The sequence below is a fragment of the Mustelus asterias genome, chromosome 20, assembly GCF_964213995.1.
Source record: "Mustelus asterias chromosome 20, sMusAst1.hap1.1, whole genome shotgun sequence".
Classification (NCBI taxonomy): domain Eukaryota; kingdom Metazoa; phylum Chordata; class Chondrichthyes; order Carcharhiniformes; family Triakidae; genus Mustelus; species Mustelus asterias.
This window is the reverse complement of record NC_135820.1, coordinates 41,553,852-41,580,813: the sequence shown is the minus strand read 5'-3', so window position 1 is coordinate 41,580,813 and position 26,962 is coordinate 41,553,852. Positions and strand designations below refer to the sequence as shown.

General features: G+C 44.7%; 1 protein-coding gene across 3 annotated transcripts in view; it reads left to right on the top strand.

Annotated features, from left to right (window-relative positions):
- LOC144508481 (uncharacterized) overlaps nucleotides 1–18,261 on the top strand; it is a 324,608-nt gene extending 306,347 nt beyond the window's left edge. For all 3 annotated transcript variants that reach the window (XM_078236441.1, XM_078236438.1, XM_078236439.1), the window contains exon 4: nucleotides 17,902–18,261. In XM_078236441.1, the coding sequence (XP_078092567.1) occupies nucleotides 17,902–17,945 (44 nt within the window). In that variant the 3' untranslated portion in view covers nucleotides 17,946–18,261. The remainder of the gene's footprint in view (nucleotides 1–17,901) is intronic.
- Nucleotides 18,262–26,962: the final 8,701 nt, after the last annotated feature.

The following is a 26,962-nucleotide window of genomic DNA, read 5'->3' as shown; positions in this document are numbered from 1 at the left end:
GGAGACCTGTCACAGTTCACATTGGTGTGAATGGATACTATAATGGGAGGGGGGGGGGTTGGGAATTATCAGGTGTCGAGGCCTGATAATTCGATGCTAATTTATTATAATAGACTTCCTGATCTTTAATATCTTGATTCCTGTTACATCACCGGCGGGGGTGGGAACAAGCACATCACGCGTTTACATGGATGTGAAACACAATTTAGGGCTCTCCTGGGATTTTCTGCTCCCATCGCGGATCCCACCCAATGGAAACAAAGACGGAAAATCCCCCTCACCACCTTTACTCAAGAGTAAATTGCGCCTCAACTTCCGGACTTCACTCATGCACAGTTAAACAGGGAAATCAGGAAGTTGCTGTCCAAGTTCACATACTCTTCCACAAGCTTCACGATACCATTAACAATGGAACAATTACATTGAGAGACTTGTCATTCAAACACTTAATTGTAATGCATGAAATTGGTGTACTGACTCACTAGATACACAATAAGCACACCAGAAAGGATTTGAGCTGTTGAAGTGAATTCTTAATTGCATGATGAGCCTTAATTACTAACAAGCAACCTCTCTAGCATTCAAAATGTTGTAGAATCTCATTCCTTCAGCTTTTAATTATTGATGGCGATTTTTATAAATTAACTTTTTCAAAAAAAATCTTGAGCTTTTTAACAAACAATTTCTTTCTGTCTCTTTTATCTCTGCATCATTCTTTCACTCTCCTCACTTCATTTTCTGCATATGATTTTACATTCAAATAATAATTTAAAGTATACATATTGGTTTAAACTGGATGGCTCAGAAAGGATTATTCAGTCTGATTTCAGAAAGGATTATTTTAGCCTGAATGGTTGTAGAGTTGTTTGTCCTATTCAAACAAATGCCAGAATCCCTGCAGAGTACACTGCACTATATAAAACTCCCGATGATTGTAAGTTTCCATGACAAAATGTCATGGAAAATAGGTGGGCAGCTGTAAATTTATTGAACGATGAGCAGCAATCATTCACTGCTGACCATAAAATCCAGGGGGCTATGTTTGTGGTAAATATATGACAATATGCTATGCAAATGGTTCATGAAAACAGCAACTCTTCAACTCTTCAGTTGTCAATGACAATTGGTGATTGAATGGTTTTTCTGTCAATCAAGAAGATCTTTTTCTAAAACCCAAAGAAACAAAACGGGGATGAGGTAGAAATGCTCGAGAGCTTCAAGTTTTTAGGTGTTCAGATCACCAACAATCTGTCCTGGTCCCCCCATGCTGACCCTAGAGTTAAGAAAGCCCACCAACGCCTCTACTTTCTCAGAAGACTAAGGAAATTTGGCATGTCAGCTACGACGCTCACCAACTTTTACAGATGCACCATAGAAAGCATTCTTTCCGGTTGTATCACAGTTCGGTATGGCTCCTGGTCTGCCCAAGACTGCAAGAAACTACAAAAGGTCGTGAATGTAGCTCAATCCATCACGCAAACCAACCTCCCATCCATTCACTCTGTCTACACTTCCCACCGCCTCGGCAAAGCAGCCAGCATAATTAAAGACCCTACACACCCCGGACATACTCTCTTTCACCTTCTTCTGTCAGGAAAAAGATACAAAAGTCTGAGGTCACATACCAACCAACTCAATAACAGCTTCTTCCCTGCTGCTGTCAGACTTTTGAATGGACTTGCCTTGCATTAAGTTGATTTTTCTCTAGCCATGACTGTAACACTACATTTTACACTCTCTTCTTTCCTTCTCTATGTAGGGAATGCTTTGTTTGTTTAGTGCGCAAGAAACAATACTTTTCACTGTATATGATACATGTCATGATGTGGAGATGCCGGCGTTGGACTGGGGTAAACACAGTAAGAAGTTTAACAACACCAGGTTAAAGTCCAACAGGTTTATTTGGTAGCAAAAGCCACACAAGCTTTCGAGGCTCTGAGCCCCTTCTTCAGGTGAGTGGGAATTCTGTTCACAAACAGAACTTATAAGACACAGACTCAATTTACATGAATAATGGTTGGAATGCGAATACTTACAACCAGTCTTTAAGAAACAAAACAATGGGAGTGGGGAGAGCATCAAGACAGGCTAAAAAGATGTGTATTGTCTCCAGACAAGACAGCCGGTGAAACTCTGCAGGTCCACGCAACTGTGGGAGTTACAAATAGTGTGACATAAATTCTGATTCTAGGATCGCATGATAAAGACTCAGGAGGAAAAAAGCAGAAATATTTATGTGAAATAGTGTGACATAAACCCAATATCCCGGTTGAGGCCGTCCTTGTGTGTGCGGAACCTGGCTATCAGTTTCTGCTCCGCGACTCTGCGCTGTCGTGTGTCGCGAAGGCCGCCTTGGAGAACGCTTACCCGAATATCAGAGGCCGAATGCCCGTGACCGCTGAAGTGCTCCCCAACAGGAAGAGAACAGTCTTGCCTGGTGATTGTCGAGCGGTGTTCATTCATCCGTTGTCGCAGCGTCTGCATAGTTTCCCCAATGTACCATGCCTCGGGACATCCTTTCTTGCAGCGTATCAGGTAGACAACGTTGGCCGAGTTGCAAGAGTATGTACCGTGTACCTGGTGGATGGTGTTCTCACGTGAGATGATGGCATCTGTGTCGATGATCCGGCACGTCTTGCAGAGGTTGCTGTGGCAGGGTTGTGTGGTGTCTTGGTCACTGTTCTCCTGAAGGCTGGGTAGTTTGCTGCGGACAATGGTCTGTTTGAGGTTGTGCGGTTGTTTGAAGGCAAGAAGTGGGGGTGTGGGGATGGCCTTGGCGAGATGTTCGTCTTCATCAATGACATGTTGAAGGCTCCGGAGGAGATGCCGTAGCTTCTCCGCTCCGGGGAAGTACTGGACAACGAAGGGTACTCTGTCCACTGTGTCCCGTGTTTGTCTTCTGAGGAGGTCGGTGCGGTTTTTCGCTGTGGCGCGTTGGAACTGTTGATCAATGAGTCTAGCGCCATATCCTGTTCTTATGAGGGCATCTTTCAGCGTCTGGAGGTGTCTGTTGCGATCCTCCTCATCCGAGCAGATCCTGTGTATACGGAGGGCTTGTCCGTAGGGGATGGCTTCTTTAACGTGTTTAGGGTGGAAGCTGGAGAAGTGGAGCATCGTGAGGTTATCCGTGGGCTTGCGGTACAGTGAGGTGCTGAGGTGACCGTCCTTAATGGAGATGCGCGTGTCCAAGAATGCAACCGATTCCGGAGAGTAGTCTATGGTGAGCCTGATGGTGGGATGGAACTTGTTGATGTCATCATAGAGTTGTTTCAGTGATTGTTCACCATGAGTCCAAAGGAAGAAAATGTCATCGATGTATCTAGTGTATAGCACCGGTTGAAGGTCCCGTGCGGTGAAGAAGTCTTGTTCGAACCTGTGCATGAAGATGTTGGCATATTGAGGTGCAAATTTGGTCCCCATGGCTGTTCCGTGTGTCTGGATGAAGAACTGGTTGTTGAAGGTGAAGATATTGTGGTCCAGAATGAAGCGGATGAGATGTAAAATTGCATCTGGAAACTGGCAGTTGTTGGCGCTGAGCACTGAGGCCGTTGCAGCAATGCCATCGTCGTGGGGGATGCTGGTGTAGAGTGCTGAGACATCCATTGTGACGAGGAGTGCTCCTGGTTCAACTGCTCCATGTGTGTTGAGTTTCTGTAGGAAGTCCGTCGTGTCGCGACAAAAGCTGGGGGTTCTTTGTACAATGGGTTTCAGGATGCCCTCGACATAGCCGGAGAGGTTCTCGCACAGGGTCCCATTGCCCGATACGATGGGACGGCCGGGTGTGTTTGCCTTGTGTATCTTCGGGAGGCAGTAGAGATCTCCAACGCGGGGAGTACGTGGGATGAGAGCACGGAGGGTGTTCTGAAGGTCCGGATCAAAGGTCTTGATCAGAGTGTTGAGTTGACGGGTGTGTTCTTTGGTCGGATCTGCAGGTAACTGTCTGTAGTGTTCCTCGTTGTTGAGTTGTCGGTACACTTCTTTGCAGTAATCCGTTCTGTTCAGTATGACGATGGCCCCTCCTTTGTCTGCTGGTTTGATGACAATGTTGCGGTTGGTCTTGAGAGCGTGGATGGCGTTACGTTGTGCTTGGGTGATGTTCGGGGCTGTCTTGTGAGTGCGGCTGATGAATTTGGTGTTGACGCACCTCCTGACGGCTTGGGCATACATGTCAAGTCGAGGGCAGCGGCCTTCCGGAGGAGTCCAAGCTACGGCATCTCCTCCGGAGCCTTCAACATGTCATTGATGAAGACGAACATCTCGCCAAGGCCATCCCCACACCCCCACTTCTTGCCTTCAAACAACCGCACAACCTCAAACAGACCATTGTCCGCAGCAAACTACCCAGCCTTCAGGAGAACAGTGACCAAGACACCACACAACCCTGCCACAGCAACCTCTGCAAGACGTGCCGGATCATCGACACAGATGCCATCATCTCACGTGAGAACACCATCCACCAGGTACACGGTACATACTCTTGCAACTCGGCCAACGTTGTCTACCTGATACGCTGCAAGAAAGGATGTCCCGAGGCATGGTACATTGGGGAAACTATGCAGACGCTGCGACAACGGATGAATGAACACCGCTCGACAATCACCAGGCAAGACTGTTCTCTTCCTGTTGGGGAGCACTTCAGCGGTCACGGGCATTCGGCCTCTGATATTCGGGTAAGCGTTCTCCAAGGCGGCCTTCGCGACACACGACAGCGCAGAGTCGCGGAGCAGAAACTGATAGCCAGGTTCCGCACACACAAGGACGGCCTCAACCGGGATATTGGGTTTATGTCACACTATTTCACATAAATATTTCTGCTTTTTTCCTCCTGAGTCTTTATCATGCGATCCTAGAATCAGAATTTATGTCACACTATTTGTAACTCCCACAGTTGCGTGGACCTGCAGAGTTTCACCGGCTGTCTTGTCTGGAGACAATACACATCTTTTTAGCCTGTCTTGATGCTCTCCCCACTCCCATTGTTTTGTTTCTTAAAGACTGGTTGTAAGTATTCGCATTCCAACCATTATTCATGTAAATTGAGTCTGTGTCTTATAAGTTCTGTTTGTGAACAGAATTCCCACTCACCTGAAGAAGGGGCTCAGAGCCTCGAAAGCTTGTGTGGCTTTTGCTACCAAATAAACCTGTTGGACTTTAACCTGGTGTTGTTAAACTTCTTACTATGATACATGTGACAATAATAAATCAAATCAAAGATAATAAAAGAGAGAAATTGGACAAAAACACCAAAGGAGGAATCTAAAGCATTGCTGCAAAAATCCCCATATCTACCTGCATCGGCACAAAGTTAAATCTACACTGTGCAGAAAGCGATCAATATGAAGGGGAAATGTATTTTTCTGGACAGCTAATTTAAAAAAGCCAAAATAAAGCAGTTCTTTCCCCATGGATGATTTTAATCCAGCAAGAGTATACATTTCCAGGAGCGACTTCTTTCATACCAAAGGTGTGGCTAATCATATAATTATCCAATCTCTTCTGGCAGAAAGGGCTAATGCCATGACAGCATAGAAATTCACAACCAGTTGTAATGGAAAATATTTGTCAGACAAATTTAGGACTTTAGGAGTGTAAATGATGCTGTATTTAATAAATGGAACAAATATGTCTGCTCTTGGTTTAGAGGATAAATGCAACACTTGGTCCCAGATTTTTAACTTTGAGATGTGTAGCTGGGGTAGGGAAATTTCCCGACTCAGCTGACCCATCTCAGTAGAAAACACCCCCTCAACCCCCTCAGAGCCAGTGCTGGGGGGGGGTTGAAGTAGTAGAAAAAGAGGTGGGGACAGATGCAGCATGGACACGGGCCCACCACAAATCGGAGGCAATAACAGGGACAACCACATTAGGCATGCTTGGATGAGAGCCTCGACTCCCCTTGAAGATTTTATTTTGTTGACCCAGCTGAGAAAGGAAAACATTACCCGATTGACAGCTCTATGATTATGTAATAAGCTAATTTTCTGTGATGTGCGCTGTCAATATGGGCGGCACGGTAGCACAGTGGTTAGCACTGCTGCTTCACAGCTCCAGGGACCTGGGTTCGATTCCCGGCTTGGGTCACTGTCTGTGTGGAGTTTGCACATTCTCCTTGTGTCTGCGTGGGTTTCCTCCGGGCGCTCCGATTTCCTCCCACAGTCCAAAGATGTGCAGGTTAGGTTGATAGGCCATGCTAAAATTGCCCTTAGTGTCCTGAGATGCATAGGTTAGAGGGCTTAGTAGGTAAAATATGTAGGGGTATGGGGGTAGGGCCTGGGTGGGATTGTGGTTGGTGCAGACCTGATGGGCCGAATGGCCTCTTTCTGTGCTGTAGGGTTTCTATGATTTCTAGGAATAGCTCAATGTTGATTTGCACGAGATAAAGTGCTTATAACTTTTATTGATACTTCAAAGAATGGGTTGATTGACACTTTTATAGGGTTATAGTAACAGCGTTTTTTTAAAAAGTAAGTTACAAATGGGTGTTTCCTTTAGCAGTTCCATTCATACCACAAATGCTCACTGGTTCAGGACAGAGTTACATCGGGTGAATAGGCATGGTGCCAGGGGTTGGCCTGGAGGCCATGAGTTGCCATTGGGTTGGTGGGGAGGCATGTGTTTGGCATGAGAAACATTGGTGAAACCTTTGGACTTTAGCTTTCAAAAGTTTCCAGAATCCAGACCATGGTTGACAAATGTTAAAACAACATTGGAGACTATTCAGCCTCATCCTCTGCCTTTTGGACAGGAGACATATCAGGAGTGTTTCAACTGGCAAAGCCTGAGGCCCATTCTGTAGGTTGCCACTGAAATCTCTTCCTGCACGCAATCTGTATGGCAAAGTGATCTGTGATGCACATATTCCTCTACTTACCTTGTGTCCAACTGCTAAACCAATTGCCTATCTACATCCAGCAGAAATAAAGACTCCTCTTGGATCAAAGGAAGAGGAATATAATCTTCAAGAGGATCACTCGAACATTCTCAGCTGCGATCCTGTATAGTCTAATGTGCCAGATAGAGGGACCTACACAGAAATTCACCAATCACAGATATGTAGAAGCTCGGAGAAAAGCGGAATTGAAAAGGAGGACATGGTAGCACAGCGGTTAGCACTGCTGCCTCAGAGCAACAGGGACCTGGGTTCAATTCCGGCCTTAGGTCACTGTCTGAGTGGAGTTTGCAAGTTCTCCCCGTGTCTGCGTGGGTTTCCTCCAGGTGCTTTGGTTTCCTCCCACAGACCAAAGATGTGCAGATTAGGTGGATTGGCCATGCTACATTTCCCCTTAGTGTCAGGGGGACTGGCAGGATAAAATACATTGGGTTACAGGGATAGAGCCTGGGTGTGATTGTGGTCTTGATGGGCTGAATGGTCTCCTACTGCACTGCAGGGATTCTATGAAACAATCCAGTCATTATGCTGGCTGCCTCGGAAGAGCAGCCAGCATAATTAAGGACCCCATGCACCCAGGACATACTCTCTTCCACCTTCTTCCAACAGGAACAGGATACAAAAGTTTGAGGTCACCTACTAACCGACTCAAGAACAACTTCTTTCCTGCTGTCATCAGACTTTTGAATGGACCTAACTCGCATTAAGTTGATCTTTCTCTACACCCTAGCTATGACTGTAACACTACATTCTGCACCCTCTCCTTTTCTTCTCTATGAACATTATGCTTTGTCTGTATAGCACACAAGAAACAATACTTTTCACTGTATGCTAATACATGTGACAATAATAAATCAAATCAAATCGAATCAAAAATCAGTCAACCATAGAGCACGGAGTTGCTGGCCCTTGCTCCTCCTTTTCATCCTTGACTACATGGTCTTATTATTCACCTTGCTTCTTCATGTCTTCTTCATGAGGTGCTTGGGGATGTTGTTGAGAGTGCCTCAGACTAGAATAAATTTGGAAACCTCTCAGGGGCGGTGCTGAATCACGTATTCAGATTGCTCCACATAGCTGAAAAACACTATTTGATAGTTCATTCCTCGGACTCAAAGTTCTTTAATTCAAAATATCTGATGATTCAGAACTTCTTCAGTATTAAACTAAATTTCCACTTTGTGCTGTTAACTTGCATTCTTAATTCACCTTATAGCTCATCCAAATGTTTCTATGCAAAACCCATCTCTGAATTATCAGGAATATGCTGTATAGACAATCTGATAGGAAGAGTGTTACAAATTTGTAGCACATGCCAAGTCATTAACCGTGACAGCCAAGGTCAAGTATAAGCTGAACCTTAAAATTAAGTAACAACTGCGAACACCCGCACAATTATATTTGATCACTTTATATGTTTCCAATTTCTGAATCTTGTCACATTGCTTTTTATAGCAAGGTTTACCACATTATAGCACTAACCCAATATGCTAATAGTCAACTGGGACATCACCGATCGTTCATTGAGTAAATCTATGTAATTTACTTTTTATAATTTGTTATCTATTTAACCTGCACTATGGCTCTGTTGCCTTTACTTAGGTTATACAATTGTAAAAAAGACATTACTTGGCATGGCTCTAAATCAGCCAGAGTAAGACTAGCTTGGCCCAATGTCCTATCTCTGTCAAATTAGCTAATCTCAGCCAAGGCAACAGTAACACTACAATAGTTGCCTTCAGCACCTCTGGATTTTGCATCTGGAATCATTGGATAGCAACAATCACAGGTCATTTATTCCCCTTCCTATTGCCAGAAACCTTGAAGCCAATTCTAACATTCCCACCTCTCTGCCTGGCTGAGATTTCCCAACTCAGTGCAGCTCAGGGCTTGAACCGGGACCTTCCTGTTTAGTGTGGCACACATTACGCTACATGATGTGCTAACAATGGGGGGGGGGGGGGTGGGGGGGCACCAATGGATAATTCATAGTGCAAAAATAATTAGTACAGACAGAAATCAGTAAAAGAACAAAAGATTGTAACAGTATGGGGGAGAGGAGAGACAGAACGGATACCAAACAATCTGAAGGGTGCACAATAGGAATCCTGAAAGCGTCCATTCAAAGCACAATAAACATCGTGAATGTTCTAACAGTGTGAAGTTTTCAATTAGATTACCCAAGCTTTCCTAGGTCAGTAACTGTGATATAACAATATTAACATTATCCAGTAGTTATATATTTTTGCGTGCATGTTATTAATTGGCAAACACTTTAGCTGCAAAGGCAATCATTTGACAGAAGTAATTTCAATCCGTTCTTTGACTCATGATTGATAGAAGAATCAAGTTAGATTAAAGAAATAATAGAGAAGGATATCAGTGCATGTTTTTAAATCGAAGCAGGAAATGTTGTCAATTCATGACAAATCCGTCAGCATCTGAACGGAGAGAAGCAAAATTATTGTTTTGGCTAAGAGCTTTAGGTGTCTTTTTTTCTTCAATCACATTAATCTCATTTCTCTTTCCAAATGTTAATAAACCTATTGTTAGCTTCCAGCATTTATTATTTTTATTTGGGGAAACAGTGGCACAGTGGTTGAGCCCTTAGAAATATTAGCATACAGAGGGATCTACATGTGCAGATCCACAGTTCCCTGAAGGTGGCAACTCAGGTGGACAAGGTGGTCAAGAAGGCGTGTGGCATGCTGGCCTTCATTGGTCGGGGTGTTGAGTATAGGCATTGGAAAGTCATGTTGCAACTGTATAAGACTTTGGTTAGGCCGCGTTTGGAGGATTGTGTACAATTTTGGTCGCCATACTATTGGGAAGATGTTGATGTATTGGAAAGGGTGCAGAAGAGATTTACCAGGATGTTGCTTGGTTTGGAGGATATGGACTATGAAGAAAGGTTGAACAAATCTGGATTGTTTTCATTGGAGTGTTGGAGGATGAGGGGGGACCTAATAGAGGTTTACAAGATTATGACAGGCTTGGATAGAGTGGATAGTCAGTCTTTTTCCCAGGATCGAAGGGTCAATTACTTGGGGGCATAGTTTGCGAGTGAGAGGGGGAAAATTTAAAATCAGAATCATGCCTTACCATCAATGTCCCAGACATCACCATCACAATTCCTGGGTATGTCCTGTCCCACCGAATGGAGACAGCCACCAGAAATGGTGGCCCTGTTTCAATGCAGGAGGGCATGTCAGGAGCAGCACCAGGTATACCTAAAAAATGAGGTGTTATCTCACCCCCCCCCATCCCCGCCCACCCCACCAAGCCCACCTCCACTGCCAAGCTGATGAAACAGAACTCCATGTTGAACACTACCTGAAGGAAGCACTGAAGGTGGCAAGGGTGCAGAAGGTATTCTGGGTGGGAGAATTCGATGTCCATCATCAAGAATGGCTCAATAGAACCACTACTGACTGAGTTGGAGGCGTCCTAGGACATAGCTGCTGGACTGGGTCTGTGGCAAGTGGTGAGGGAACCAACAAGGGGAAAAAGCTTACTTGACATTGTCCACTCTATTTGTCTCAGATGCATCTGTCCAAGAGAGTATTGGTAGAAGTGACCACTGTACAGTCTGACTGGGGACAACATCCCATCTTCACATTGAGAATACCCTCAAATATGTTGTGTGGCACTATCGCTGTGCTAAATGGGATAAATTCTGAACACATCTAGCAATACAAAACTGGAAAATTGTGAGGTGCTGTGGGCCATCAGCAGCAGAGGAATTGTACGTAACCGCAATCTGTAACCTCATGACCTGGCATATCCCCCAATCTATAATTACCATCAAGCCCGGGGATTCAGCCCTGTTTCAATGCAGGAGGGCATGCCAGGAGCACCACCAGGCATATTTAAAAATGTGGTGTCAACTTGGTGAAGCTTTATTTATTTATTGTCACAAGTAGGCTTAAATTAACACTGCAATGAAGTTACTGTGAAAATCCCCTAGTCACAACACTCAGGCGCCTATTCGGGTGCACTGAGGGAGAATTTAGCATGGCCAATGCACCTAACCAGCAAGTCTTTAGGACTGTGGAAGGAAACCGGAGCACCCAGAGGAAACCTATATAGACACGGGGGAGAACGTGCAAACTCCACACAGACAGTGACCAAGCCAGGAATCGAACCCGGGTCCCTGGCACTGTGAAGCAACAGTGCTAACTACTGTGCCACCGTGCTGCCCTCTTCTTCAAGTAAGCCCAGTCAACAAGAAATAGAACCAATCCAATCCAGCCAATTACTGCCCCATCAGTCTACTCTTAACAAAGTAATGGAAGGTGTCATCGACGGTGCTATTAAGTGGCACTTACTCAGCAATAACCTGCTCACTAATGCTCAGTTTGAGTTCTGCCAGGACCACTCAGCTCCTGACCTCATTTAAGCCTTGTTTCAAACATGGGCAAAAGAGCTGAACTCAAGAGGTGAGAGTTTCTGCCCTTGACATCAAGACAGGTTGTGGCATTAAAGAGCCCGAGCAAAACTGGAGTTCATGGGAATCAAGGTGAAAATTCTCTGCTAGTTTGAGTCATACCTAACACAAAGGAAGATGGTTGTGGTTGTTGGAGGCCAACGGTCCCAGGACATCACTGCAGGATTTCCTCAGGGTAGTGTTGTAGGTCCAACCATCTTCAGCTGCTTGATCAATGACCTTCCTTCCATCACAGAGTCATAAATAACTCTTTAATCACCTTTTGTTTTGATGTTTTAAGTTTCCTTTGTGATTTGTTGTTGTTTAAGGGGCTGTTCTTTTGTTTAATTCATTAATTTTGATTAATTGTTTGTGCAAAACAAGATAAGGATAGGCTCACTGGCCTGTAATTACTTGGATTACCTCTGTTTCCCTTCTTAAACAAAGGAACAACATTAGCAATTCTCCAATCCTCTGGAACCTCACCTGTGGACAAAGAGGATGCAAGGATATCTGTTAAAGCTTCAGCTAATTCCTCTCTTGCCTCCTGAAGTATCCTGGGATAGATCCCATCCAGCCCTGGGGATTTGTCTACCTTAATGCATTTTATGACACACACACACACACAACACTTCTTCCTTCTTTATATTGACCTGCCCAAGATTATTCACACACCCTTCTCAACCTCAGTATACCCTATGTCCGTCTCTAGGGTGAATACTGATGCAGAGTACTAATTAAGGATCCCACCCACTCCCTCTGTCTCCACACATAACCTCCCTCCTTTATCCTTGATGATTACACATCATGCCCCCAAGACAGCATGTCATCCTTTCTCACATAGCTTGAAACAATTGGTATCCAACCCTGCTCCATTTCACCTCCCACTTTTCAATTAGCAGAGTAGCATAAACATCAAGAACTCTGGAACCATTGTCAGAAGTTCAAGTCAATGTCAACAAAATGAAGGAGATTGTCATCGACTTCAGGAAGTGTAAAGGAGAACATGCCCCTGTCTACATCAACGGGGACGAAGTAGGAAGGGTCGAGAGCTTCAGGTTTTTAGGTGTCCAGATCACCAACAACCTGTCCTGGTCCCCCCCCATGCCGACTCTAGAGTTAAGAAAGCCCACCAACGCCACTACTTTCTCAGAAGACTAAGGAAATTTGGCATGTCAGCTACGACTGTCACCAACATTTACAAATGCACCATAGAAAGCATTCTTTCTGGTTGTATCACAGCTTGATATGGGCTCCTGCTCTGCCCAAGACCGCAAGGAACTACAAAAGGTTGCGAAGTAGCCCAATCCATCACGCAAACCAGCCTCCCATCCATTGACTCTGTCTACACTTCCCGCTGCCTCGGCAAAGCAGCCGGCATAATTAAGGACCCCATGCACCCCGGACATTCTCTCTTCCACCTTCTTCTGTCGGGAAAAAGATACAAAAGTCTGAGGTCACATACCAACCAACTCAAGAACAGCTTCTCCCCTGCTACCATCAGACTTTTGAATGGACCTACCTTGCATTAAGTTGATCTTTCTCTACACCCTAGCTATGACTGTAACACTACATTCTGCAGTCTCTCGTTTCCTTCTCTATGAACGGTATGTTTTGTCTGTATAGCGCGCAAGAAACAATACTTTTCACTGTATGTTAATACATGTCATGATGTGGAGATGCCGGCGTTGGACTGGGGTAAACACAGTAAGAAGTTTAACAACACCAGGTTAAAGTCCAACAGGTTTATTTGGTAGCAAAAGCCACACAAGCTTTCGGAGCTGCAAGCCCCTTCTTCAGGTGAGTGGGAATTCTGTTCACAAACAGAGTTTATAAAGACACAGACTCAATTTACATGAATAATGGTTGGAATGCGAATACTTACAACGAATCAAGTCTTTAAGAAACAAAACAATGGGAGTGGAGAGAGCATCAAGACAGGCTAAAAAGATGTGTATTGTCTCCAGACAAGACAGCCAGTGAAACTCTGCAGGTCCACGCAACTGTGGGCGTTACAAATAATGTGACATGAACCCAATATCCCGGTTGAGGCCGTCCGCGTGTGTGCGGAACTTGGCTATCAGTTTCTGCTCAGCGACTCTGCGCTGTCGTGTGTCGCGAAGGCCGCCTTGGAGAACGCTTACCCGAATATCAGAGGCCGAATGCCCGTGACCGCTGAAGTGCTCCCCAACAGGAAGAGAACAGTCTTGCCTGGTGATTGTCGAGCGGTGTTCATTCATCCGTTGTCGCAGCGTCTGCATAGTTTCCCCAATGTACCAACGTGGTCTACCTGATACGCTGCAAGAAAGGATGTCCCGAGGCATGGTACATTGGGGAAACTATGCAGACGCTGCGACAACGGATGAATGAACACCGCTCGACAATCACCAGGCAAGACTGTTCTCTTCCTGTTGGGGAGCACTTCAGCGGTCACGGGCATTCGGCCTCTGATATTCGGGTAAGCGTTCTCCAAGGCGGCCTTCGCGACACACGACAGCGCAGAGTCGCTGAGCAGAAACTGATAGCCAAGTTCCGCACACACAAGGACGGCCTCAACCGGGATATTGGGTTCATGTCACATTATTTGTAACGCCCACAGTTGCGTGGACCTGCAGAGTTTCACTGGCTGTCTTGTCTGGAGACAATACACATCTTTTTAGCCTGTCTTGATGCTCTCTCCACTCACATTGTTTTGTTTCTTAAAGACTGGATTAGTTGTAAGTATTCGCATTCCAACCATTATTCATGTAAATTGAGTCTGTGTCTTTATAAACTCTGTTTGTGAACAGAATTCCCACTCACCTGAAGAAGGGGCTTGCAGCTCCGAAAGCTTGTGTGGCTTTTGCTACCAAATAAACCTGTTGGACTTTAACCTGGTGTTGTTAAACTTCTTACTGTGTTAATACATGTGACAATAATAACAAATCAAATCAAATTTCCTTTGAGTTATGATTGTAGATTTTCTAATTGTCAGAGGCGTCATGATAAATTGGATTACAATTGCTGTTAAAATAATCCTATTGGAAAACCTACATTATGAAGGCTACTTACGACTGATGTGAAGGACAAGAGTCAACTTGTTAGTACATTTACCATCAAAACTAATAAAGTGCTGCACATTTCTGATGTTGAATAGTATGAATAAGCTTTTTGAAATGTATAATACTATTTTGGCGGTGTTAGGATAATTATTCCCTATAATCCTTCTCCTATCCTCCTCCTGGAGGTGCTGCCTCTTGCTAAGGTGTTGTCCAATAGACGCCAACTGCTTTCTGATGTTCTAGGTAAATGGCTGTACTTCATGTTGAGCTTTTCCAGTGAATTTTGCCACCTGGGCACTTGTTGATTTTGATGTAGAGATGCTGGCGTTGGACTGGGGTGAATACAGTAAGAAGTCTCACAACACCAGGTTAAAGTCCAACAGGTTAATTTGGTAGCAAATACCATAAGCTTTCAGAGCGCTGCTCCTTCGTCAGATGGAGTGGAAATCTTGTTAATTTACCAGACTCACTTCACAATACCTTTGCATCTGCTCTATGCCTCACTGAATAAAAAAGGCAACAATGACGTTTGGGAGATGAATGCCATTTTATGCTGGAAATGCTAATTGCACTCAAGATTGAGAGAAAGGGATTTGACTCCATCTTGAGGCCTCAGCAAGTTGTTCAACTGGCCCAGATTAATCTTATTTTCACTTTCCCTCACTGGATACTGGGAATCTTCCCTGAGATACTACAGCAAAATAAACTTCCTCCAGCTGAAATTTGTGCAAAAAAGCGTCCCAGTGTCTGGGTGCTGAATGATTTATTTAGATAAACCCAGTGAGTTATGGGGACCCTGCTCTTTGAGAGGTTAAACAGGAAGCAGATACAACTTCTAGAAAAAACACAGCAAGATACAATGTCTCTGATTAAATATAATTTTTTAGCTGACCAAGTGTTTTTGTTTTCTCCAGGCCAAAGCTTTCATGCTAAAAGGATAGTGTGTGGGGGTGTAATTATAAAACACAGAGAAAAATGCCGCTAGAAGGTAGTTTGCTGACTCTGAAATTTACAATCGCTGACCAAATTACCGTGTTACAAAAAAGGAAGTGACTATCTGGCTTTACATTTTTTTCAGGGAGTTTGTGAGGAAATGTCATGACTGAAAAAGCAAACAAAGTGATCAGGCAGTAATTCTACAGCAAGATCCTTTTAACAGCTGTGATTATCTAGGAAGGTAATCTTCTTTGACTGATGTTAACATGCACGCTACCTCTCTCTCTCTCTCTATATATATATATATATATTCTTTATATGTCTTTATATTCTAGCCACAGCCTTATCTTTGCAGTGCATCACAACCAACATTTCTACAATGCCTTGAGGTCAATAAATATTTATATTCATTCTATTACTATGAACACTGTGTTCCAGTTTCCTATTTGAAAAAAACACATACATAATTTTACAGTGGCAGAAAGCTCAACTCTTAAAACATTAAAATAAAATTTATTGCAGAAAGTTTTTTTAAAAAGTGAAATACTGTAGTCATTGTGTTCCTGCTTTGTTTGTTTCATCCCCTCGCTATTTTCTCTCCTCTCCTGAAGCTTCTGATTCTCTCACTTGGATACACTTTCACAGATAGTGATAATCCTCTAGTCGTTTCCATAGAATTACACCGAGGTTTCAACACAGATACACCCGGTTCAGTTCAGCCAGTCTATGTTGGTGTTTATGTTCCTCATAAGTAGTAGTCCAAATCCCATGTGACCATCCAGTCCCCTTATCCCTTTATTCCAGAGTCATATGGCCTGGGAAGCTCAGCTGCTATAACTTTGCTGGTGAATGGTCTGTGTACATGGAAATAAAAGTGCTGAATTGGTGGGAGAACTGTTCTAAATCCCGACTGTTCTGTCAGTTCAGCTTCTCACTCGAATCTCCGCACTCTGAGCACTGCAGAGATCCCAGTCGTGAATATCATTAAAAACCCAGGGGAGCAGGGCTTATTCGCAGCAGAGTTTGACAGCTCTGGAACTTTGCGCATGCGCAGTGGCCCTGATCTGTCAGACTCCCTGTTTGCTGGCCTGCCCGATCGCTGGCTAGCCCAGGACACCTGTGGTGCTGCCCCTCCAGCCCCCCCCGAACGGCCCGATCGCAGCCCCCACAACAATTCTGGGCCAGCCCTGACCCCCTGTCCCGGAGTGCCCCGATGCAGAACCCACCACTCCCCCAGCAGTAGCGATTCCCCCACCTCCCTCATCCCGACAGACCTCCGCCCCCCCACCCCCCCCGGATCAAACCACCCCCCACCCCCCACCCCCCCCCGGATCAAACCACCCCCCACCCCCCCCCCCCCCCCGGATCAAACCACCCCCCAACCCCCCCCCCCCATTCCCGGGAGGCAGGCCTCCCTCAGACCACACCCCCAGCCCACCCCAATCACTGCCCTTCCTCCAGCCCAGACCAATCACCAGGCAGAGTGGCAGCGGTACCCCCCACCCCCACCGATCTCCCCTAGGCCTTAACCACAATAGGCCCCACCCCCTTGGCACTGTCCGATGCCCGTTTGACAGTGCCAGGGGGCACAGGCTGGCACTGCCAGTGTGCCCATGCCCAGGGGGCACCACCCCCCCCCCCCCCCACTGCCCGACTCCTTGGGGTGCCCCGATGGCCCGCGCTTCATTCCGGCGGGGTCTCCTGCTAGTTCCCTGAACATGGGGAGCTACTCTGAACCCCGCTGGAATGAAGTATTCCTGGCAGGGTGGGAGATTCAATCGGGACCTGAAAAGTCCCAATCATTAACTAATAAATATATTTCAAACATATTAAAAAAAGATTTAAATCATATACCTGCCTTCCTGCCCGTTTCCAGCGTGGTCTGACCGGCGACTGTTCGCCGGCTCTGGGAGATGTGCACGCGTTCCCGGCGCATGCGCAAATCCCTGTTCAAGGCCGGAGACGTGTGTCTCCCAGCGCGACCTGACAGAAAAGTTGCGAGTCGCGATGGGAGAATCGCGGCCAAGGTGCCTCCCACACTTCCAGTGAGGTTACAGTGCAAGCATATCTGAAAAACACCATAGGCAAGAACTTCTTCAATCACTGATTCCAATCGCACATTCTACAATTTCACAACCTTCCCCAAAACAGTTTCTCCCCGTCTTTGTCCTAAATCTCTGACATATGATACCTTTGCACAAGTGGCCTTTCTTCATATGTGATCCCTGACAATGAGCAGTGACAGCCAAATCTAATATTCAAATACAATTCCCGAAAGTAGGATTAGATTTCTCTGCTCTAATCTATGGACAGTGCGACCATCCCAACAACATGCGTTATTGGTCAATTATGTACCGTCTTTGCCAATGGTACATCAATTCAAATTTCTCTTTCACCCGCACCCTACCTGCACTAAACCTACTCATCAATCTACCCAACCTTTAGTTCCACCTCCACTTCATACAGATCATACAGAGATGGCTCCGGAGCAAGGTGAATCCTTGCGAGCTGTCCCCAGCATACCCTCTAATTCCATCTTTTATTCCCATTCTGAGATCTTAAAACTGAACTCTAACTCTTCTAACTTTTCTAATAATGCTCTTTTTAAGTCTCTTACAGATTTGTCGATCCTCCGGACTTCAATGACTCCTGACGTGGAAGTGACCCCGCACACCCCGGACATACTCCCTTCCACCTTCTTCCGTCGGGCAAAAGATACAAGAGTTTGAAAACACGTACCAGCTGACTCAAGAACCACTTCCTCCCTGCTGCTGTCAGACTTTTGAATGGTTCTATCATATATTAAGCTGATCTTTCTCTTCACCCCATCTGTAACTGCAACACCACATTCTGCATCCTCTCCTTTCCTTCTCCTCCATGTACTCTATGAATGGTATGTTTTGTCTGTATAGAGTGCAAGAAACAATACTTTTCACTGTGTACCAGTACATGTGACAATAATAAATCAAATCAAATTTCTTTGCCATGCCCTGAGACACTCTTTTGACAGTGGAGGCTGTCGGTAAATGATTGTTGAGATGTTGAGGGTTCTCATCATGCTGCTGTCATGACATTGAGAGAATTTGGATAATTTAGGCCAAATCTTTGTGTCTTTGCAAATTGCATAAGTGCATATTATGCAGCCTCAGTGACCATATATAAAATTTAAATTAACATTCCCATTGATGTGAATATATCTTAAGTCCCTGGTCTTAACAGATTTTTGAGTTGTGATTTATGATTCCTCCATCTGTTTAGCATGCAAGAAACAATACTTTTCACTGTATACTAATACATGTGACAATAATAAGTCAAATCAAATCAAAAGTCCCAAACCTACAAACCCTAAACTTAAGTTTAAAGTTTATTTTATTATTGTCACAAATAGGCTTCATTAACACTGCAATGAGGTTACTGTGAAAATCCCCAAATCACCCCACTCCGGCGCCTGTTTGGGTACATTGAGGAGAATTTAGCATGGCCAATGCACATAACCAGCATGTTTTTCAGACTGAGGGAGGAAACCGGAGCACCCGGAGAAAACGGGGAGAATATGCAGACTCCACACAGACAGTGACTCAAGCCGGGAACTGAACCTGGGTCCCTGGCATTGTGAGGCAGCAGCGCTAACCACTGTGCTATCGTGCCTCCCAAACAGGAGGGGAGTTGGGGAGAGGTCTGGACTCGAACCCGGGGCTTTGAATTGCCCTGGTCCAGTCCCGACTCTGGCTGCTGGTGGTCTGCCGCTCTTACCCAGCTGCTAAAAAATAGATTTAAATAAATAAGAGAAGTGATTAAGAAATTTAAATAGGCAGCATTCACTGGCCTTGCATTTAAGGGGCAGAATGACCGGGGCTCAGGTACAGCGACTGGCTTGCAGTTTGAACAGCATTATTATCGGCCTTTAAAAAGACAACAAACGCACAAAAAAATGCTGGAAATTCTCAGCAGGTCTGGCAACATCTGTGGAAAATAACATTTCAGGTTGATGACCTTGCCTCCTGATAGGGAACAATTAGAAATGTAAAACCTGGCTTGAAGCAAGGGGTAAACACAGTAAGAAGTCTAACAACACCAGTTCCGAAAGCTCGTGGCTTTTGTTACCAAATAAACCTGTTGGACTTTAACCTGGCGTTGTTAGACTTCTTACTGTGTTTACCCCAGTCCAATGCCGGCATCTCCACATCATTGAAGCAAGGGGACCAGGGACTGTGGGAAAAATAACGAAAGGGTAGGTCTGTGACAGGCTGGAAGGCAGGAGGAATTAAATGACAAAAGAGTTGATGTTGCAGGGCCAAAGGGAATGTCATAGGGTCGTAGAGTTTGGCAGCACTGAAAGAGGCTCTTCGGCCCATCATATCTGCACCGGCCATCAAACACCTATCAATTCTAATCCCATGTTCCAGCAGTTGTATGCTATGGTGTTTCAAACACTCATCAAAATGCTTCTTGTGGTAATGGGACAGGAAAAGAAACTAAAGATGGGTCCAGGAGAGAGGTCTGAGTGGTTGAATAATGAACAGCTGCCATCCAAAAGCAAACATAAAATACAACTGGAGAGCAAAACCAAAGCCAGCCAAGAAAAAGGTAACAAAATGAAGGCAAAGATTAAGGTCTGTCTGAAATTGTTGAACTCAATGTTGAGTCCAGATGACTGTAAGGTGCTGAATCAAAAGAGGAGGTATTGTTCCTTGAGCTTACGTCGAGTTTTACTGAAAGAGGCAGAAGACAGAGAGGTCAGAATGGGAGCAAGGTGGAGAATTAAAATGACAAGAAACTGGAAGTTTGGGGTCATACTTGCGGACTGAACAGCGGAGTTCAACAAAGCAGTCACCAAGTATGCGTTTGGTCTCTCCAATGTGGAGCAGGCAACATTGTGAGGAGCGCATACACCTTACTAAATTGAAAGAATTGACACAGAATGGGCAGCACAGTGGCTAGCATTGCTGCCCCCACAGCGTCAGGGACCTGGGTTCAATTCCCGGCTTGGGTCACACTGTCTGTGCAGAGTCTGCACATTCTCCTCGTGTCTGCGTGGGTTTCCTACGGGTGCTCTGGTTTCCTCCCACAGTCCGAAAGACGTGCTGGTTAGGTGCATTGGCTATGCTAAATTCTCCCTCAGTGTACCCGAACAGGCACCAGAGTGTAGCGACTAGGGGATTTTCACAGTAACTTCATTGCAGTGTTAATGTAAACCTACTTGTGACAAACAAATAAACTTAAACTTAAATATCTGTTTCACCTGGGACGAGTGTTTGCTTCTTGGACAATGAGGAGAGAGGAGGTAAAAAAGGGCATCTGATGCATTCGAGAGGGAATTGAGGTAATTGAGGAGTGGACCAGAGTGATATAGCAAATGAGCAAACAGTTTGTTTCTGTTTGTTACAGTATCACACTCCACCACAATCTCCAGAGCACTAGAGTTACTCCCATTTTGAAGTGAACTGCCTTTGTGAACATGGCTGCATTTGACCATTTTCAAACTAAAATGTTAGAGATATTTTCCTCATCTTCGCAGATCTGCCATTTTGAGTGCTGCCGAATGTGGGGCAGCTCATAGGATGCCACTAGGCCTGATTTCAGACATTTGAGGAGCTATTTCAGAATACTCACAATAAGTATATTCCTACTACACAGAAAAATTCTGAAGGGAGGACCCAACATCCATTGCTACCTAAAAAAGGCAGGGAAAGCATCAAATTGAAGGAAAAAGCATAAAATTGCTGAGATGAGTGGCAAGTCAGATGTTTGGTCAGAATATAAAGAATGGCAGAGAATGACTATAAGATTAATCAGGAGAAAAAAATTAGAGTATGAGAGGAAGATGGCTAGAATTGGAAAAAAACAGATACCAAAATCCCCTACTATACCAGGGACCATATCCCTCTATTCCCATCCTATTCATGTATTTGTCAAGACGCCCCTTAAAAGTCACTATCGTATCTGCTTCCATTACCACCCCCCCCCCCCACCAGCAGCGAGTTCCAGGCACCCACCACCCTCTGTGTAAAAAACTTGCCTCGTACAACTCCTTTAAACTTTGCCCCTCGCATCTTAAACCTATGCCCTCTAGTAATTGACTCTTCAAACCCCGGAAAAATCTTCTGACTATCCACTCTGTCCATGCCCCTCATCATCTTCTAGAACTCTATCAGATTGCCCTTCAACTTCCATCATTCCAGTGAGAACAAACCAAGTTTCTCCAACCTCTCCTTATAGCTAATGCCCTCCATTCCAGGCAACATCCTGGAAATGGCAGATGAAATGGACAAATACCTCCCCTATAGATGATACAAAAAACATTCCAGTGATAGCTGTAAATCAGGAGCTAGCGGGGAGAGGGGAACTTGGTGAAATGACAATCACTGGGAAGCTGTACTGAGCAAACTGACGGCGCTGTGGGCTGACAAATCTCTGGGTCCTGATGGATTTCATCCTCGGGTCTTAACAGAGGTGGCTAACGAGGCAGTAGATGTGTTGGTGCTAATTGTCCAAAATTCACTAGGTTCTGGAAAGGTTCCAACAGAACTGGAAAGTAGCAAATACAGCCCGTCTATTCAAGAATGCAGGGAGGAAGGCAGAAAGCCAGCTGGCTTGACTCCCGTCATGGAGAAGGTGTAAAATCAATCATGAAGGAGGTTAAACCTGGGCAATTAGGAAAACTCAAGGTAATCAGGAAGACTCAGCATAGTTTTGTGAAAGGGAAATCATTTTTAACCAATTTATGAGGTTTTCTGAATGAGTCACATGTGCTATGCATAAAAGGAACCCGGTTGACATACTGTATTTGAATTTCCAGAAGGCATTTGATAAGGTGCCACATCAAAGATTATTGCAGTAAATAAAAGCACATGGTCTGGGGGTAACATGTTAACATGGGTAGAAGATTAGCTGGCTGGCAGAAAACGGAGTGCCCATAAATTAGTATTGTTCTGATTGACAGGATGTGATGAGTGGAGTCCCGAATGGGGTCTGTGCTGGGGCCTCAGCTTTTTACAATTTATATCAATGACTTAGGTGAGCAGATGGCACAAAGATAGGTAGGAAAGCATGTTGTGAAGGAGATATAAGAGGTTTGCAGATGGATATAGACAGGTTGAGTGAGTGGGCAAAACTCTGGCAGATGGTGTGTAATGTGGGAAAATGTGAAGTTGTTCACTTTGGCAGGAAGAATTTAAAAAATGAGTATTATTTCAATGAAGAATGACAGCAGAATTCTGAGGTGCTGAGAAATCTAGGTGTACACGTGCAAGGAATTGAACAAGGATGTTATGCTTCAGTTATACAGGACATTGGTGAAACCACATCTCGAATACTGTGTGCAGTTTTGATCTCCTTATTTAAGAAAGGACATAAATGCATGGGAGGCGGTTCAGAAGAGGTTTACCAGACTGATAACTGGAACGGACAGATTGTCTTATGAGGATAGGTTTGCCAGGCTGGGCTTGTTTCCACTGGAGTTTAGAAGAGGGAGGGGTGACTTGATTTAAGTATATAAGATCTTGAATGGTCTTGACAAGGTGGATTGTGGGTGCATTCCAGAACTTGGGCACAGTGTTTTAAAATTAGGTGTCACCCTTTTAGGAGAGAGATGAGGAGAATTTTTTTTCTCTCAGAGGGTTGTGTCACTTTGGAACTCTCTGCCTCAGAAGGTGGTGGAGGTGGACTCACTGAATGTTTTAAAGGCGGAGGTAGATTGCCTAACAAGAATCTAAGGTTATCAGGGGTAGATAGGAATGTGGAACGAGAAACACATTCAGGTCAGCCATGATCTTATTGAATAGCAGAGCAGCTTGAGGGGCCGAGTGGCCTACGGTCTACTCCTATTTCATATGTTCAGATGATTATGGATTGAGTTTGAATCATTTGTTAGCACTTTCTGTTCAGAAATGTTCCTGGAAGAGTTTGAAAATGTTAGGCCTAATATTTACTGATGCACAACTTTTTTTAATACACTCACACCGTTTCAGTTTTGTTGAATCTTTAATGAATATTAGTATGGTATGTACCCTAAATGGCTTAGTTAGTAAATGCAATGCTATAATGAGCAGAGTGGACTACATTCCTGCCCCATGTTGAGTTAGCCTGTTTCAATATCTGCGTTAAAAGAGATTCCATAACTGGCTTTGACATTCCTGGGGGAATGAGGAAAGGTGAGCCAGGAAAGTTTAGCTGATGCAGCAGACCCCGATCATTACCCAGTGACCCATTTATGGAAAGTGCTCGACGTATAGGTCAGGTGGAATAATTGGATTAAGTTCTTCTGTGAGACCCCTCTCTCCAAGGAAGAAAAACATGACCTACACTCAAAGCTTGGACCCACCTATGACGAACTACTATTTGGCAAGATTTCAGGACCCAACCTCACCAAAGTTGCTCTATATGGATGGCATGGTGGAACAGTGGTTAGCACTGCTGCCTCACAGTGCCAGGGACCCAGGTTCGATTCCTGGTTTGGGTCACTGTCTGTGTGGAGTCTGCATGTTCTCCCCGTGTCTGCGTGGGTTCCCTTCCACAGTCTGAAAGACGTGCTGGTTAGGTGCATTGGCCATGCTAAATTCTCCCTCAGTGTGCCCGAACAGGTACCAGAGTGTGGCGACTAGGGGATTTTCACAGTAACTTCATTGCAGTGATAATGTAAACCTACTTGTGATTAATAAATAAACTTTACTTTATAATTTGCCAGGGTAATCAAGGTTGAGCTTTCCCTGCTTTCTGCTGGAGAAACATCAGGATAATTCAGCAGAAATCAGGGATTTTCTGTCTGCAACTCAGTCATCTAATCATGACAAATTAATACAACAGTGACCATCTGTTTCCATGCATCAAAAACAAAGATCAACATCTTAAACCAGTTACAGGAGTCAAAATATAATCACATCACACTAGACAAATTAATTATCTTACAATGAATGCAAGGTTGTGAGTTATTATTTCCTATTCTGTAAGTTGAAAGAGCGTTCCATCACTTTCAGTAGAAATTCTCAGCTGCTTTGCACCACCTGAAGTTTGAAGCTACCCATTGGCGCCACCCAGTGGACTCTGGTCTTACTACATCTAAGAAGTATCACAACACCAGGTTAAAGTCCAACAGGTTTATTTGGTAGCAAAAGCCACTAGCTTTTGGAACGCTGCTCCTTCATCAGGTGAGTGGGATTTCTGTTCACAAACAGGGCATATAAAGACACAAACTCAATTTACAAAATAATGGTTGGAATGTGAGTCTTTACAGGTAATCAAGTCTTAAAGGTGCAGACAATGTGAGTGGAGAGAGGGTTAAGCACAGGTTAAAGAGATGTGTATTGTCTCCAGCCAGGACAGTTAGTGAGATTTTGCAAGCTCAGGCAAGTCGTGGGGGCTACTGATAGTGTGACATGAACCCAAGATCCCCGATTGAGGCCGTCCTCATGTGTGCGGAACTTGGCTATCAGTCTCTGCTCAGCGACTCTGCGCTGTCGTGTATCGTAAAGGCCGCCTTGGAGAACGCTTACCTGAAGATCAGAGGCCGAATGCCCATGACTGCTGAAGTGTTCCCCAACAGGAAGAGAACACTCTTGCCTGGTGATTGTCGAGTGGTGTTCATTCATCCATTGTCGTAGTGTCGGCATGGTCTCCCCAATGTACCATGCCTCGGGACATCCTTTCCTGCAGCATATCAGGTAGACAACGTTGGCCGAGTTGCAAGTGTATGTACCGTGTACCTGGTGGATGGTGTTCTCACGTGAGATGATGGCATCCGTGTTGATGATCCGGCACGTCTTGCAGAGGTTGCTGTGGCAGGATTGTGTGGTGTCGTGGTCATTGTTCTCCTGAAGGCTGGGTAGTTTGCTGCGGACAATGGTCTGTTTGAGGTTGTGCGGTTGTTTGAAGGCAAGAAGTGGGGGCGTGGGGATGGCCTTGGCGAGATGTTCGTCTTCTGAAGACAAACATCTCACCAAGGCCATCCCTACACCCCACTTCTTGCCTTCAAACAACCGCACAACCTCAAACAGACAATTGTCCACAGCAAACTACCCAGCCTTCAGGAAAACAGTGACCACGACACCACAATTTGTGGAGTCTATATGGGTAGAACTGAGAAATAAGAAGGGGGAAATCACTTTGATAGGGTTGTACTATAGGTACCCAAAAAGCAGATTACAGGTAGCTCCAAAAAAAAATAGGGTGGTAATAGTAGGGGATTTTAACTTTCCCAACGTTGACTGGGACAGCCATAGTACTAGGGGGCTTGAATGGAGAGAAATTTATTGAGTGCATTCAGGAGGAATTTCTCATTCTGTATGTAGATTGCTCAACTAGAGAGAGAGCAAAACTTAACCTCCTCTTGAGAAATAAGGAAGGGCAGGTGACAGAACTGTTAGTGAGGAATCACTTTGGGACCAGTGACCATAATTCCATTAGTTTTAAGATAGCTATGGAGAATGATAGGTCTGGTCCAAAAGTTAAAATTCTAAATTGGGGCAAGGCCAATTTTGATGGTATCAGGCAGGAACTTTCAACAGTTAATTGGATGAGTCTGTGGGAAGGCAAAGGGATGTCTGGTAAGTGGGAGGCTTTCAAAAGTATTAACCAGGGTTCAGGGTAAGCACATTCCCTCAGAGTGAAGGGCAAGACTGGTAGAAGTAGGGAATCCAGGATGACTTGGGATATTGAGGCCCTGGTCAAGAAGAAGAAGGAGGCACATGACATGCATAGACAGCTGGGATCAAGTGGATCCCTTGAAGAGTATAGAGAGTGTAGGAGTAGAATTAAGAGAGATATCAGGAAGGCAAAAAGGGGACACGAGATTGTTTCGGCAGATAAGGCAAAGGAGAATCCAAAGAGCTTCTACAAATACATAAAGGGCAAAAGAGTAACTAGGGAGAGAATAGGGCCTCTTAATGATCAACCGGTCATCTATGTGTGGATCCACAAGAGATGGGTGAGATCCTAAATAAATATTTCTCATCAGTATTCATGGATATTAGGGAACTTGGGGAAATAAATAGCGATGTCTTGAGGAGTGTACATATAACAGAGAAGGAGGTGCTGGAAGTCTTAAAGCACATCAAGGTAGATAAATCCCTAGGACATTGTGAGAGGCTAGGGAGGAAATTGCTGGTCCCCTAGCAGAGATGTTTGAATCATCGATAGTCACAGGTGAGGTGCCTGAAGATTGGAGGGTGGTAAATGTTGTGCCTTTGTTTATGAAGGGCTGCAGGAAAAAGCCTGGAAACTACAGCTGGTGAACCTCACATCTGTAGTGGATAAGTTGTTAGAAGGTATTTTGAGTGACAGGATCTACAGGCATCTAGAGATGCAAGGACTGTTTAGGGACAGTCAGCATGGCTTTGTGAGTGGAAAATCATGTCTCACAAATTTGATTGAGTTTTTTGAAGGAGTAACCAAGAAGGTAGATGAGGGCAGTGCAGTTGATGTTGTCTACATGGACTTTAGCAAGGCCTTTGACAAGATACCACATGGTAGTTGTTGCATAAGGTTAAATCTCACGGGATCCAGGGTGAGGTAGCCAAATGGATACAAAATTGGCTTGATGACAGAAGACAGAAGGTGGTTGTAGAGGGTTGTTTTTCAAACTGGAGGCCTGTGACCAGCGGTGTGCCTCAGGCATTGATGCTGGGTTCATTGTTATTTGTCATTTATATTAATGATTTGGATGAGAATTTAGGA